Source organism: Dunckerocampus dactyliophorus, chromosome 20, assembly GCF_027744805.1.
Source record: "Dunckerocampus dactyliophorus isolate RoL2022-P2 chromosome 20, RoL_Ddac_1.1, whole genome shotgun sequence".
NCBI lineage: Eukaryota > Metazoa > Chordata > Actinopteri > Syngnathiformes > Syngnathidae > Dunckerocampus > Dunckerocampus dactyliophorus.
The window spans coordinates 11,424,735-11,442,011 of record NC_072838.1 but is presented as its reverse complement, the minus strand read 5'-3'; the positions used below and the strand labels follow the sequence as shown (position 1 = coordinate 11,442,011).

Here is a 17,277-nt window from a genome sequence, read left to right as displayed (position 1 = left end):
CTCCTCCTCCTCCTTTCTACATCACCAGGTTCCCACCATTCCCTAAAATCCACCCTGATACGTGCTTCTTTTAGGTTGTGATTGGTAGAGGAATTTCCAGTCGTAGCCTTGATGATGATGCATTTTTAGAAGAAAATGGATGATATTTTGGACAATAGCTTGTCTGAGGCAAGCTTGGATTGATCAAATAACAGTTTCATCCAGTGTAGGATGACTACTAGTTCATTGCTGATATGAATAATTACGTGGGAGGGGACATTTGGTGCTAAAAATAGAGTTAGAATAAGAGTCTTCAAGTCAGGAGTAGTGAGGCGGTAGTAATTTAGTAGGCCTTTCTACAAATGTCCATCCATCCATTTTCTATACTGCTTATCCTCACTAGGGTCGAGGGTATGCTGGAGCCTACCACAGCTGACTCTGGGCGAGAGGCGGGGTACACGCTGGACTGGTTCGCCAGCCAACGGCATGGCACATATAGACAAACAACCATTCACACTCACATTCATACCTATGGACGATTTAGAGTCGCCAATTAACCTACCATGCATGTTATTGGAATGAGGAAACCGGAATACCGGAAAACCAATGCACGCACTGGGAGAACATGCAAACTCCACAGATCTCCTGACTGTGTGGCCAACATGCTAACCACTCGGCCACCGTGCGGCCTCTACAAATGTGATGCAAAAAAATTTACGTTTTTGGGTTGCATGCAAGACCAACCCAAACCTCCCAAAGACATTGAAATTATGGCAAAATATATAGTTTTTATGGCAAAATAGTGTGTTTAGGGGTTGAATGTATGCTGTCAGACGCCCCCCAAAATAGTCTGAAATTAAGAGAATCTGGGAAAAGCCATGCAGTTGTTCAGTACAAGGAAAGAGGCAACACTTATTGTACAGGGTGAAAGCAAGTCAGTCATGAAGTCACCTGTAATTCCCAAGAGTGACTCTCCAGCTATAGCTTGTCTTTACAGGCGCGTGGCCTGTGATTGCCTGTTGAGAGAATCCCCCAATTTCACCTGCAATAAAATGTGAACTTGAAAGTTGGGCCAAAAACAGAGGCGAAGCCTTCAATTACCTGCCGTCTGCTCTGCAGTAGGTTTGTATTCCCCCAGTGGGTCATGCTCTAAGTCCAGACACAACATGAAGCATCAACATCTAAAGTATCTGCAAGTATGATTTCACGACACTTCCTGGTTGAAGGAGGATCGCGTAAAACGGCAGGACTTACTCTGAGGTGGGGCAAACACTTCCATTTAGACTCAAACGGCAAAAAAACTAAATACGTTTTTCTGGAAAAAATGATAAAAGTTGTTAAAAAAAAGTTACAAAAAATCACATAAGACGATGGGACCATTCCATTTTTTCCTAGGGCGGGAGCTACAGTGATATCATGACTCAAATTGACTCAAACATACAGTATTTGTTTTTGTGTCCATTTGTTAGTTAGGAGGCTACTTCCTGGTTCATTCGAATGACATAAACAACAAAATCATGCTGTTTTGTTATATGTATATATATTATATACATAATATAGAAAATAATATAATATATATATAATATTGAGATACGGGGAATGCTTACATTATGACTGAAACTGAAAAAAAACTAAAAACCCTAAAAAAACTGAAAGAAAATGTGTAGCACCATGTTTGTTTGTTAGCTAGCAGGCTACTTCCTGGTTCATGTAGGTTGGTGTAAGCCAATAGGACCATACCATTTGTGGTTCTGTGGTGGGGAAACGGTTCCATTGTGACACAAAGGACAGAAAGAAAAAATAAATTAATCTAACAAAAGTTTAAAAAAATGATTTTTGATTTTTTATTTTTGTTTATTTTTCTATCTGTTAGTTAGGAGGCTACTTCCTGGTTCACGTAGGTTTGGGGTATAAGCCAGCGCTTCTCAATTACTTTTTTTTTAATGACGCCACTGGGGGACAGAAATGTTTTGTGCTCCCTGATTTGAAAAACTATTGAGAAACTGATTATATTTCTTTATTTATCCCAGGGGGGCCTGCCTAACTATTTGAGAAGCACTGGTGTAAGCCAATAGGACCATACCTTTTGTGGCTCAAAAGGGAATAAAGAGAAAATAAATGAATCTAACAAAAGTAAAAAAAAAAAAAAAAAAAAGATCAACTTTATTTTTGTTTATTTGTGCAGAGGGGCCATGTCATGTTTGGGTCTGGGGAGGGGGGGACGCTTCCATTGTGATTCAAACATAAAAAAAAAAAATACTTTAGGTAAAAAAAAAAGAGGAAAAGAATGTGTGATCTATTTTTTTGTTTGTTTATGTGCCCATTTATTAGTCAGTAGACTACTTCCTGGTTCATGTAGAGCGAAAGGGCGAAAGGGACCAAACTATTTTTGACTTTACAGTGGGAGGTCAGGTTCCATTCCAGACCATTGGTAAAAATACAAAAAAATCCTCTATAAGGAATATTATGTTATGTGCATTCTAATTTCTATTGTCCCTATTACTGGTTGCCAAGTTGCCAGTGCCCAGACTCTTGGAAAGCAAAAGCATACTTTGTTGAGCTGAACAGGAAGTTCCATCTTAATGGGAGAGCTTGATCTTTTGTGATAAGGTCTGGTTCCGTGAGTGTAGTTTTCAATTACAGTTTGGTTCTACCAATGTGCATCATAACAAGAGGAGCACACATGGAACAGCTCTTAAATCCAATATTAGACATCTATGGCACTGACTGTGTTGATTTCTGTAGGTGACAATTACATCACATGATACTAATGGGCTTGAGTGCAAACAGTATTTAAGAGTATTTCACAATAATCATCATTTTAGACAAAGGGCAGTCGAGAGTCCTCTCCTCCTCTATCTAAAAGCTGCTGCCACGTTGTCTCTCTCTCTTCACTCAGACTCTTCCTCATTCCCTCGCTCTACATCTCTCACTACAGCTTTGCAACAGTGTAAATCTATCTCGTACGCTTAAAATAAGCATCCAAGTCGGGAAGTAAGTAATTATAAATATAAATGACCCATAGAATTACGTGTTTTCAATCTAGTGCTGTTATGTTCAAGTGTTTGATTCCTTAAATAAAATGTGACCCATGAAGCCCCTCAAGAGGGACTGATTGTGCTCCTCCCCCCTTGTAATAAGGAAGTATATGGTAAGGAAACACAAACAAATGCTGTACGGACTTGCTGTACAACTACAATTAATGAGAGCATGGTGGAATTTGCTAAGAATGAGGACACATCTGCAACTTAGTGCAAATAAAGAATCAACAAGTACAAAAGGCCTAAATGGCATCTTTCCTTGTAAAGTATCCACATTTACTATTTTCCTGACTATATCAGGACTTTAATATCATGTTAAGACAACTTTCCTTTACAAATTAGAGCTATTTTTGCCCAATCATGGTCCGAAATGCATCAAATATAAATCTATTTACATACAGTGCTTAGACTGTAGTCGAGTAGTTACAGTAGAGCCATTTATAGGTTGATCTCTCCACCTGTTTGTTACAATAAGAAAAGACATGGAAACCATTTCAACAAATACCTTTGGTAGCAATGTGAGAAGTGTGCAGTGTCCAAAACGCCTCCCACAATCCCTTTTCAGGGACCGCCTCAACCATCTGCAGAAGAAAAAAGAGAAGGAAAAAAAGATATAATTCCTTCCCCCCAAAGTAAACTGTTAAAAGTAGTGGAAAAATGAAACATTAAATAAGAGTCACCATGGGTGAGCTTCAGGTACAGTTATTTAATATGCTTTGCTCCCTTTATAAAAAGAGGCTACATTCCTTTGTTTTTTTTTATAAACCTCATTATTTTTGTTTCTAGACAAAGATCAAGACTTTCAAAGCCCTCGAGAGGACAAGAAACGTGAACAAAGACTTGGATGAGGATTTAGTCCCCCCACTTTGCCTCATGAGTGAGACAGCAGCACCCTCTTCTGGTTGGATGTACATGTACATGTACATGGCTGGATGTACAACGCAACCGGATAACAAGCTCCTCCCTTTCTTTAATTCAGCGATGCCCAAAGTGTGGCCCGGAGGCCATTTTCAGATCATCTTTTTCCATTAGCCCTCGGCATATTGTAAAAAAAAAATACAATATATATAAAATATGTTTTTGACATTGAAGTAACTGGTACTTTAATCAATGACACATTTAATAATACACTCGTGTATTTCAATTTGAATTAAATAATGGCACAAGTAAGTAATTATTTAAAGATGTGTTTATCTATTTCATTCTGTCCCATTTGATTCTCCATAAAAGACTAGATGTGGATGTTTTGTTCAGATAATTTACTGACCTACATTTGATTGGTTTTACGACACTCGTTTTAGAGTATTGGGACCGCATAAAAAAATAAATAATCTGAGATTTTGAGAACAAAGTCGTAAATTTACAACTTTTTCTTGTATATTTACGACTTTAAAAAAAAGTATATATAGAAAAAAAATCGCAAATTAACAAGAAAAAATGGAACAAAGTCCCGAAAATAAAGTCGTACATTTACGAGAATAAAGTCGTAATATTACGTGTCACGTGTTATACGTGTCAGAGGGAAAATAGAGCGTAGCTCTTCGGGAAGGAAGGAAACTTTCCTCTTGCTTCAGGCAAGCTTTTATTTATAATGTGGCAGCAAAACAGAGCAGTTGAGCACAAAAAGATTCAAAAATATGTCATTGTGTGTTGTGGTATGTTGTACTGTACTATACTGAGCTGTTCCTCGGTGTTGCTCTACTTGTAAATAAGGAAAACGAGATTTTAGAAACGCCTTCCCATATGGATATGCACTGTGGTTCTACACCACTGGGGAGCGCTGCTGCACTTCGTGTACACAAAGCAAACGTGACACTTGGACGCAGTCTGCAAGTGCACTTCACTTCAATCGAGACGTAGCTAAATAGAGTGACCAAAAGACTAGAAACACAAACACAAAGCATAATAAAGCACAAAGCAACTGCAATAACATATTTTGTTAATGTCTCTCTAATTAAACAAAACTCACTATAAGATGTTCAGGTGTACCTAATGTTGTGGTCAGTGTGTGTATATGAAAAGTGCTATGTACGTGTGTGTGTGTTTTTTGCACTGTATTGTTTTATCCATTACAGCCATAATAGTGAAACAATAACCATAAATAAACACATTGGGCTGAATAAAATAATAAATACTAAACTATAAAAATGATAAATAATAATTAAAAATAATAAAAATAAATGTATAACAAACATTAAAATGTGAATTTAAATATTACATTTCCAATTAATTACTGTAATTACAATGTAAAATATACTCAGAAATAATTATCCATTGACTTGTGCCACGGCCCATTTATCTACAGTATTTATTCTCACTCTTCTAAGCTTACAAAGTACATACCGGTACTGTCACACGCAACATGATGAAGTAAAAATGTCTCTGAGCAACTTGAATACTGTATCTTTGCTTCTGTCACCTGGTCAGCGTGATTAGTGACAGTTGTTTACCACAGCAAAGTGGCAAGACTGTTGGCAAACACTTGATTGTGAAGTTTATTGTGAGCGCGTGACTCAAACAGACCCGGGAGTGATTAGTATCCATTTGGCATCGAGGCTGTGTTCGCTACACAGTATGGGGCTACAAAAACCAAATTTTAATGTTACTTTTTCCAAGCACAAAGCCTGGAAAGTAACACAAACAATATAAAACGTGCATCACTGGTAAAATGATGAATTTTTACAGAAAATGCATGTTCAAAAACACTTTTATCGTATTGCTCCAGTTTTTTTTTTCCTGGGTGGTAGCTTTGTTAAAATGTAGCTCTACCTGTAAATAGTTTACATTCCCTTTCCAGCATCTACAGTATATCTTTCTTTTTATCTCGAACTTCAAAGTAAGCCTTTGGAAGATGAATCAAGTGACAAACACTGACAATAAGATGCTTAGGTGGAAGAGATGCGATGTGCGGAAAAGGCCTCAGATTGAACTGTTCCACTGGGTGTCACACTACAACTCATCAGCGGCAGACATCGTTTCTAAAACAACAGGTTGTCCTGCAAACATACCGACAGGTGTAAAGGTATTTATTTGAATCGGTAGTCAGAATATTCCACATATGGCCTCAAATACTAGGGGTGGGGGAAATAATAAATTCTTAGATGCATCGCAATGCGGACATTGACGACTATTAATCAATTCATAAATGTCAATAATTGATGTTGATTGATGCTGATTGAGATTCCCACCCCTACCAAATACCCCAATCATCCATCCATCCATCTTCTATACCGCTTCTCCTCTTTAGGGTGGCGGGGGCATGCTGGAGCCTCTCCCAGCTGACTTTGGCCGACCAATTCTACTCATTCCACTTAGACTTCAATAAGCCTCAGCACTTGTCTTTCTCTAATAGATAAAGGAACAGAATTAGCTTTTTTCCCGCACAATGTTTGTTTGCAGCACATCAAGCGATGACTCATTGTGCCAGACATCCGAGGGAAAAATAGGAATTCACTTGCAGGGTGTCAACTGAGGAGCAAACATGTTGAAGTGCTGGCCAACAACTAATTAGGATGCTTTAGGATACAACGTTTTACAGCTTCATTAATTTGGATTACAGAAAGGAACATTTTTTTTTTGTTTTTACTGGTCAACGGCCAAATGAAAAAAAAACAAAAAACATTAAAAGCAAATAGTTGTTGGGATTATTGGGTGCATTATAATAAATTGTGTATCTGAATTAAACCTGGGACCTATTAACAAAATTTAATTAGGTAAACTCATTTGATGCATACAAAAAAAGTTATTTGACTTTTTTCTATTTTTGAAGGGCATAAAGCATTTAGTGAATTTATTTTAATTGTGTGTTTGATTTTAGTGTTTAGTGTTTTAGTGTTGTGTACAATAGGGATTCCACATTTTTTGGCTTCCGATCCAATCCGATTTTTTTTATACCTTGCTGATCCGATCCGAGACGGTACTTTTTTTTTTTAAATACGCTTTTGTTACAAACAAATTTGTGGAATTGAATTTGAACATAGCTCTTCAAAGCATTAAAAATAATGCAACCAAAGTATTGCTGAATATACACAGCGTGACCAACAACATTGTTTGGTTTTTGTAGCTTTTGCTGCCCCCGCGACCTGATCTCAGATAAGCGGTAGAAGATGGATGGATGGATAGATCCATATGTGGTGTGATTTAGAATATACGACTTTTTGTGAACAAACTCTCTTCAACGCAATAGTATTTCATTCACGGTCCCTAGTATGAACAATCAGCGATTAGAGTGGCACTTCCTCTGTGAGCTCCCCGCACCATGACACAGCAGTCCGGGCACAGTGAGGGGGAACTACGGCTGTAGCTACGGAGCCAAATGTCCAACATCCAACGTGAAACTAACTTCATCATGGTACACCGTGGACATGTCTGCATGGTGGTGTTGAGTTTTATTTTTCTTAGAGTCGAGTGGCAACAAGATTTGAAGCGCATTACCACACCTACCGTGTTGGAGTGTGGCCAAGAGTTACAAACATTATATGGCAACCAAACCTGATCTCGTGGCAGACGCCGATTTTATCCAATCTTCAAAATACAGCGGATCGGCAGCCGATGCCGATCCTGAGGATCGGATTGGGACATCCCTAGTGTACAATATGTGTGTGTGTTTTACAAATATTAGGGGTGTCATATGTCTTAGCAAAACTTGGCAAGATTTGTCGTTCAGAAAAAAACTGTCTTATGGGCAATAGGCCTGGGACAATGATAAATAAAGTAATTAATCACACAATAAATGAAAAGAACTGGATAATTTTGCCGGGCTCAATATGTTGCATGTGCGTGCGTGTCTGTCTTCCTCGTCTCCCACCTCCAAACAGGCAGGAAGAGAGTGCACTGGAGTGCATTGGTTTTAGCACCTTGGCACGTTTGTTCCATAGAACAACGGCATGAACGGCCATTTTGTCGGTCATACAGTGTCTTTGTCTCAGTGGGTGGAGGCAGGGCCTGTAGAATACACACAGAGTGCAAAAGAGTGTAATGTAGGAGAATTATTATAGTATTATAATAGTAGATTGCAACATATTGTCATATATGTTTTAATTGTACTTTTCTTAAAAGTAATGTTCAAATCTTGTCTCATCGTCTCGTCTCGTGAAATGAGCGTCTAATAAATGATCTAGCCTCACAAACATCATATTGTTATTTTTTATTCATTTGTTTTGTAATTTTACACGCATGGTTATCATCATCATCATAATAATAGGGATATTTGTTGAAACCTATTATGTAGTGTAAGTATTTTGGCGTTATCTCTCAATGCGCTGTTGTCATGTGATGTGTTTACGACACACTTGCTGCTTTAAAAAGACAAAATCCTTCTCTGCTACAGGGCTTCCATATTTAGGCTGCATGACAAATTTTAGAGTCTCTCTATTCCTTTTTGGGAGAAAATTGGACCAGAAATAACACCTGCGCCGGTCTATTATGAACAGATTACATTTTATACAGTCAAATGGGGTTGGGGTTTGAAAAGTGGGTCAGTCAGGGTGTTATGTGGTTTGATAAAAACAGAATTCGGATCTGGCTGCTTCACTCGACTCCACTTTCTTTTTCTTTTTTTGACGATAGATGCTGCCTTGTGAGGGTGAACTTAAAGAGTGACGAGCAAATCCATCAGATACCGACCTAAAATATTCACTTAACTAGACAGCCTGCATATTGTTAAGACCCTCCTCTTACAAGTCATTAGGTACACCTGCACAATCTAATGACATCCAATATGTGAAAGGTGTCAACAGTTCTTTTAACAAAAAAGATACTCTATGTTCAAAAAACAACCACTTTCTTATGGATTTTATACTTTATAGAGAGTAAGTATGTACTTGTCTCATTGATATAATCCTTATACACTCAAACCTCGTTTTTTGAGTGCTACGTTTCGTATGATTTGGTTTTTGAAATAAGTTTTCACCCAAAGTTTGCCTCGGTTTTCGTACACTGCCTCGGCTATCGCACGATATTGCATGTATCAGACTTGTGTTTTACCCTTTTGTACGTTGCGGACGGCAAAAACTGAAGCATTGCTTATTTATTCAGGATCGAATCGTACGTCCAGAACCAAATCTGAAGATACTTCACCAACGATCACAAACGATGGAAGATGTTGACAAGTTGTTGTTAGTGTGTTTGCCAAAAATATTTCATTCATCATTTTGAATTATTTCGCATTGTTTTCTGCATGTAAAACTATTATTCTCAGTTTACTTTATTACTTTATTTTCTATAGGAAAAATGGCAGTTTTCGCCAAATTTTTTGCACCAAATTAATAACAAAAACTAAGGTACCACTGTATTACTCATATGAAATAATTCCTGTAGTCCAGGGGTGTCCAACGTGCGACCTTTATTGCCTGCGGCTGTTTTTTTTTTTTTTTTGTTTTTGTTTTTTTTAAATCGGCCCTTGGCACGTTCTAAAATAAAATTAAATTACATTTCTGCGTTTCCTAGATACCCATCATTCCATTTTCTATGTCGCTTGTCCTCATTAGGATCGCGGGTATGCTGGAGCCTATCCCAGCTGACTTTGAGCAAGAGGCGGGGTACACCCTGGACTGGTCGGTCTCCTGGATATTAACAAAAACTATGTTTTCTAATATTTTTCTAAGACATGGACATGGACAAGTGAGATAAGTATTGTTTTTTGTGGTTGATTCCACCACCATTAGTACTGATGGAAAATCCATGAGTCCAATTCCCAAACACATTAAGATGCTATCTTTCTGTCCATTATTTAGATTTTTTAATCCACGACTTTCACATGCATTGCTTGCATTAACACTACAAGTAGCTGTTTGCAGGGAAAAGACTCTAAAAGCCTATTTTCCCATTAGGAAGCAACAGACAAAGAGTTCCCTCAGCTATAATATTTCACAAAAGTACAATAATGTACTCCCAGTAATTGACCTGATATTAATATTATGTTCAGGACGGCTTATATTTGCATTTATTTGTCCTTCACGGTAAGTTTTGTTATGCCTACATCTTCTATATCCATCAAGATCCAGGAGGATCAATACCGAGCTATCTGTCTATCTTATAGCTTGTTTCCACTGCCCCTGAAGTTGCAATACATATTCCATAAGTGCCACAAATCCCCAAGGACATATTAGCATAAAGACATTCATAGCACTTCTCAGGAAACGATGAATTATATGTCAAAGGCTGTCAAGCAGAGCACCAAGGTGTGCCCCAGTCAATTATAGCAGGACAAAGCATGCAGAGAAGTGATGTTTTGTAGGGGGGGAAATGTGCACGGGACCACAGCTTTGTTTTTGTGTTTATTACACTTCTTAATTGAGTTCACAACAGGGTAGAGTTTGTCTGTTTTGTTCCTTTGCTGTGATAAAGCATGTCCATGACAATGATTTCAGCTTTCAGGCCGGTTTTGAAGCGTCTTAGTGGTGTCTCAGCACGTTCACAAACTGACAGCCTCAAATGCCACAGCCATTAAAACTGACATCAAAATGAGGACAGCAGATGACTTATCTAGCTTCAAAAAAAGTTGTTTTCTTAGCATGATCAAAGACTATTCTCCTCCTGGCTGCTTTATGACTCATTCTTGCAAATGTGTTGAAAATGTTTCACATTTAGGTCCATATGCAGTAAAGGCTTATGTGTAAAGTGTTCCTGATGGCTTCACTGCTGCTAACAAAAATAAAGAAAAAAAATAGGCCAAATGTATTGTGAGAGAAAATGTTTTCCCAATTGAACAATCTTTGTATTGTTTTAAAAATGAAAAGAAAGAATACATCATAGACGCTTAAAAACAGAAGAAGCAAATATTTGGAAAACTAGAGCAGTGATTCTCAAATGGTGGGTCGTGACCCAAAAGCGCATTGCGGTGTCTTTCCAAAAAAAATAATGTATTGACCCGATGTCAGTGAATGCATTTCCTTACAATGCCACCATGCGTGTTTAAAGACGACCTGGTCAAGTTTGAGCGGGAGTGGAAGGACATCAAGTGTGGACTTAATGTGCCACTTAATTTGTTCCAAAACCGTCACGATAAGTGAATTTCCGCAAAGTAGGATTCAATATTGCCATAATTATGGCATAGAAAACCTGTTTCTGACTTTCTAAATACAATTGTTGACATTATTAGAGCCCTGTAGACATGAAATAACACCCCTATAGTCACCATTACACTCCTATTCTTTGTTCACAACACATTGCTCAACTGTAATGCGCAGGTCTATGGGATCACTGCAGGGACACAAGAGACGACCGCCGCTTTAAACATAGCATGCTATCAAGCTAAATAGTTAGCCTCCAATTTATAAAATCTAAAATTAAAAAAGGGTTTCAAATGGAGTGGGGAAGAAGGACAAAGTAAGAAGCCTAAAACTGTTAATTCCACATGAAATGAGAGACGAACCTTTTTTCACTATGTCATGTTGGACATGGCTGACTCCGTGCAGTGCGAAGGTAATCTAAGCTAATGCCATGTCTCATCAATGTAACATTACTGACACCTAGTGACCACAATACTGTGTATAACTTGCCTTTCAATATGTTTTGACAGAGTGAGGGAACCGCAATGTAGCGGGGATGACTGTACAGTCAACCGTCGCCACATTTTCACGTTTTTTCTAAAATCCATTTATAAATCGTCGCTGTTTCATGGTTGACTACAGCCTATAAAAAATATGCATATTTAAGCATATTTTATGTATTTTTTGCCTAAATGAAGCATTTTCAAGCATAAAAACTGCTAACTGAACTAAAATACAAATTTAAGGCATTTAGATTTGATTATTAAATTAGTATTAGTATTCTACATTGGTCATCTAGGTGTCAGTAATTGTTCAGTGAGGCCACCACCAAAGCACCACACTTGAACAACTGGCTTTTAAGGCAGGTTTAAATTCTTATCTCACAATAGGCACAACAATAACAACATAATAATAATCATCATCATCATAATCATAATAACATGGGTTATTGTTGCGGCCACAGCCCACAAAATGCTAAAACTCAACACCCGACGTCACTTCCTGTCTGCCATCAATTCTTCTCCACTACAAGGTAAACTGTCTTAAATGTCTTATTTTCTCTGATTATTTTCGATGCCATAATTACGAAAATATTCTGTTTATAAAGAAGGATTACTTAGCGGAAACTCACTTACCAGTTAACCATAAAGGAGGGATTACTGTACTGGTACTTCCACACAATAAGTTAGGTATGGAAGAATTAGAGATTTATAACTCTTTATAACTATATTTTAATGTTTGTCTTTATGCGCGTCTTTATGTTTTTCCTACATTTTACTTATTTTGATGTACAGCCCTTTGTTTTCCACTGTGGCTGGGGTTAAAGGGCTTTATAAATAAAGTTGGTGTGGTATCGTATAGTATTGTCATTATCAAAGGCAATGTTATTGGTGAACTACTTTTTACATTTGTGTGACTGCAGTTAAATGAATAATTCATCCTCATGAATAATTACTTAATGAAGCGTACAGCCTTCTTGTTTGTCATGAAAGAGTGTTGAAAGAGTACTTTATTGTCTTTATTTCGCAGTGGTTAACTTGTTTTTACACTTGTATACGCATTAACAAAGCTGCAAATCTAATAAAGCTCTATGATGACGGGAGAATACTCAAAGTTGAGGTCAACAATGATGCCGTAAGCCAGTATTCGATTTCACTTGTGAACGTCATTTTCAGTCATCTTCCTGTACCTAGTGCCAACTCGTGAATCAAAGTTCAATGAGAACATGTGCAAAAATTGAGGATTTTGCCAGCTTCTTAATGGGAGTGAAGGAGATTCCCAGATTGCGACACACATGCTTGCCCATGAACACACACAACTCACACACACATGAGAGGAGTGAATAATAACATGGACCCAGGCAGGCGACATCTTATTTTAGTTTGAGTTATAGTCTTCTTCATTAGGAGTGACGGGGATGCTAGGAGGGGGATTGAGCAACATGGAAGGGCCACCAAACTAAAACATTAGCTTTTAAACGCTGGATTTTCTCTCTCATTCAAGCCCATTGTCAATGATAAATTCTCCTTTGGCTGAAAATGCACACATATACACCAAAATATGTATATTAATGTGCTTGCTATTCACATGTCTTCCTCTAGGAGTAAATTCAGACGGACCAGCTCTGATTTTCATATTGATCACTGTTGGTGCAGTATTTCGGCCCGCCACAAGTAACTTTAGACCGCCACAAATATATTTGGCACTACTTGTTTGCCCTCACTCATAAACACATGATGACACATCTGGTCTATCAGAGAATAAGAAGACAGAGCGGGAGGGAATGGTGTTGCCAACCAACTCAGCGACTTTGTCGCAATACAGTGGAACCTCGATTCGCATCACTCAAACCGAAACGCACGCTGCTGTTTTCTACAAGAAATAATGCAAATCCAATTAATCCGTCCGTGATGATGTCATGGAAGTGCAACGAAGCTGGGGGACAATGACTTCCGATTCCAGTGTCCATGCTAACAGGGATGTTTTGTGATTAAAATACGATACAAACACAGTTGGACTCAGTGTTGATGCAGTGTCTTAAGACGCGTGCCACATTTTACGCTAACCAGAAAATATAAGTGAACCAAGGCAAATCTTATATATTAACCCGAAATATATGCTAACCAAGGCTTCACTGTATTTAGTGAGTAATCGGACCCCTCTAATGAAAAGAGTGTTGGAGACTCCGACATGAAAGCATGTATTGCTCTTCTCAACAAGCAGCGAGTGCTGCTGTGGGCCCCTCCCCCATCTAAAAGCACTCACAGGCAGGTCCGTCTTGTCAGAGACATAAAAAGAAGAAAATGAAAAGAAAAAATAAGCGAGAGAAACAAGTTCACTTGGGATTTCAAAATTATTGGTTTTGCTTTTCATGTTTTTCACTCACTTTCCGCTAATACGTCATGGCCAATTATGCAAATTCGACGATGGCCACCACTTCCTCAAATAGAGTGAAGTCCTGTGAAAATCTCTGCTATATCTATTAGCTCTCCCAAATAGCACAATTTCTGTCTCCTCAAAAACCCATTTGCCGATGAATGAACGGATGTAGGACTGCACGCAACCACATGGCATTCCATTCACAAGCCGGTGAATTTCCTAGCATGACTAAAGTGTTGGCGGAATTCTTTTTAAGGGGGCTTCAAAGCTGTGTTAAGAGAGTGAGAATTTAAAAAAAAAACCTCTCTCCCGCAACATATACTTGTAGTAGGAAGTGCAATAACATCCTCTTGATCTTTTCTCGCAGCAAGTTTTCCTTACACCTCTCCTCCTGACTCATTCACTGCTCCATCCTCTGGAGAAATTATGCTGCTAAATCTGCTGTAGTATGCAGCCAGAGGTGAACACTTCTCATTTTCAGCTAATTATGGCCTCTGTCTTGCCAGATGGCGGCCATACCTTCCTGACTGGGGAGATCCTCATCCATAATAAATGAGATATTAGGATGTTATAACTATGACGTGACCTCCATCATGGCCATTTTTAAACCCCATCTTTTGACTGACCTTGAGTGTTAGAACACCTTGTTGTTCATCTTTGTCCCTCTATTTAAGTTACACATATGCCACACCGCCACTACAGAATATTTCCCTTCCAGTATGCATGGTAGATGCGTCACATCATGATAACTGCCAACCTGCACTATTGATAGTATCGATAGCAAGAGTAGTATCAGTATTGTCTTGTGCTGTTCTTTGTTGTATTGTTCGTATTGCGGAACGCGAGGTCGACAGGCGGATTGGTGCGGCGTCTGCAGTGATGCTGACTCTGCATCGGCCCGTTGTGGTGAAGACGGTGCCAAACATCCATCTTCTATCTGCTTATCCACACTAGGGTCACATCGGTATGCTGAAGCCTATCCCAGCTGACTTCGGGTGAGAGACGGGGTACACCCCGGACTGGTCATCCAGCCAATCGCAGGGCACATATAGACAAACAACCATTCACACTCACATTCATACCTATGGACAATTTAGACTCACCAGTTCACCTAACATGAGTGTTTTTGGAATGTGGGAGAAAAACCCACCCCGCACGGGGAGAACATGCAAACTCCACACAGAGATGCCTAATGGAGATTCAAACAGTCAGATCTCCTGACTGTGTGGCCAACATGCTGCCATAAACATGCTGCACCTGTGTTAATTATGACGATAGGAGCCATTTGATGAGGTTACATTTTTTTAAAGTGGTGGAACCTTACATTGAAATTATACTGAATATAAAATAAAAATAATGACACCAAAATAAGGGAGGGTTTTGAAAATGTGTGGAATAGGAGGTGGAAATATTTGTCTTGAATTGAGTTGAATGGGGGGTGGAACTACTTGTCTTGCCCTGGGCGCTGGCAACCCACACTACACCAGTGTTGCAGTGAGATTCAGAGAGGATACTGATCAGTTTCCGAGACCTTTGTCCATCCTAAACAACCATCTGATCAAGTCAATCCTCAAGTCAGACGCACGCTCATAGTTCAATCGATATTCCTTTTTCTTTGACACTTGCATCAAGGTCATTATTAGTACAAAACCTGCAGTTGGGACCTTAGGGATGAGTATTGAAAGGCGGTATGATATAGCTACACTAGCGGCTTAGAGATGTATTTATTTATAAAATAGCGGCTTTTAATAATCGTGATAGTCACTTTAATCTGCCGTATCACAAAAGGTGTCTCCTGAAATATTGGCACTAGGCGAGGTGGGGGATGATGTATGGATGGATAAGGGAAGAAATACAGTCCTCAATAGAACCTCTTGGATTTTGCAAATATGGAGGAGCGCAAGTCAACCCTCCACAGCACAGAGGGACGCATCAGTAAGCCCCTTTATTAAACCCACACAGGATATTTGTACTCAATTTATGGCGGTCACGTTTCCAAAATGTTCCAAGTAAATGGTGTCAATGTGGCTAAAAGCGACATCACAGCTATTTCATGCCGATAATAACATGTTTCTCCCGCCAGAGGACATTAACCGATCGATGGGTGCCACAATGGGGCTGCTTATTTCAAAAACAGTGCATGTGAGCCACAGAAAAAGAGTGGTTTTCTTTCTGAACTTTGAAGTGTTGTCATCATAGTTAGCTATCATCTCCGTTGTCCTGTGTAAATGAAATGAGTGGGCCATTTAACAAGAAAACTAAAAGCTAAACAACAAAAATGGAAAAAACAGCAGTAATAGTGTCAAAATAGTCAGAGAAAAAGTTATCACTTTACGAGAATTACATAGTAATATTATAAGGAAAAGTAACGTCTTTTTAGAACCATAAAGTTGAAATATTAAACATTATATACAGACATTATTTAAGACATCGGTTTTTAAAAGTCGTAATATTACGAGAACAAACAAAACTCCAAATAATGTTGTAATTTTAGGTTGTGGAAAAAGCGAAAATGCTATGAGAATTAAGTCAAAACATGATGGAAATAAAGTCATAATTACGAGAAAATTAATTAATTACAAGAAAAAAGTCAAAATAGTTGGAAAATTAAAAAAACAGCAGAAATGAAAACAGTTGTAATTTTATGACAATAAAGTCAAAATATTAAGAGAAAAAGGTCATGTGAGTCAATTTCACGTGAATATTATGTGGGAAATTTACACCTTTTTTTTTAGCAACATTGAGTTGAAATATGAAAGAAAAAATGTTTTTTTTAAACTCATAATACTGTATATGAAACAAAAAACAAATTAATGCAATTTTTGGAAAATTAGGTTGAGGAAAAAGTCGGAATATTATGAGAATAAAGTCAAAATATTACGGGAATAAAGTCATAATATTACGCAAAGAAATGTTATGAAGATTATTTAAGAAGAAAGTTGCAATATTTGGAAAAAAACTGCAAAAATGGGGAAAAAAATAAAAAAACAAAGTTCATATTAATAATATGCTTTTTCACCTATATCACAAAGCTGAGATACAGGTTTTTTTCTTGAAATAGTATATAGAACTGACAGAAATGCATATCTACATGTACTAGTTTACAAAAAATCAAGGTGGTGCTTACCAGCCTTTCACTTTTCAGTATGTGGGCCTTGCTGGAAAAGGTTTGGACACCCCAGCTTTGGTAAATGCTTACCTTAACAGAAATAATGCAAATGATGAGAGTAGATGAATCACCTTATTGTCCTGCTGACAGTGAAGTTGGGTTGTGTCACTCTTTTTTTTCTTACAAATGAGCCTCCATCACTGAAAAGGGAAATTTTGGAGGAATGAGCAAATGAACAAAAAGACAGTGTTAATGACAAACTTCTTCTCAAATCTTA

General features: G+C 38.1%; 1 protein-coding gene across 1 annotated transcript in view; it reads right to left on the bottom strand.

The window, feature by feature from the left end:
• Positions 1–17,277, bottom strand: part of LOC129173621 (uncharacterized) — a 39,062-nt gene that overhangs the window by 20,719 nt on the left and 1,066 nt on the right. The window contains exons 3-6 of the mRNA XM_054764677.1: positions 17,132–17,200; positions 7,877–7,964; positions 3,526–3,601; positions 931–1,021 (exon numbers count right to left, since the gene is read on the bottom strand). Of these exons, the coding sequence (XP_054620652.1) occupies positions 931–1,021; positions 3,526–3,601; positions 7,877–7,964; positions 17,132–17,200 (324 nt within the window). The remainder of the gene's footprint in view (positions 1–930; positions 1,022–3,525; positions 3,602–7,876; positions 7,965–17,131; positions 17,201–17,277) is intronic.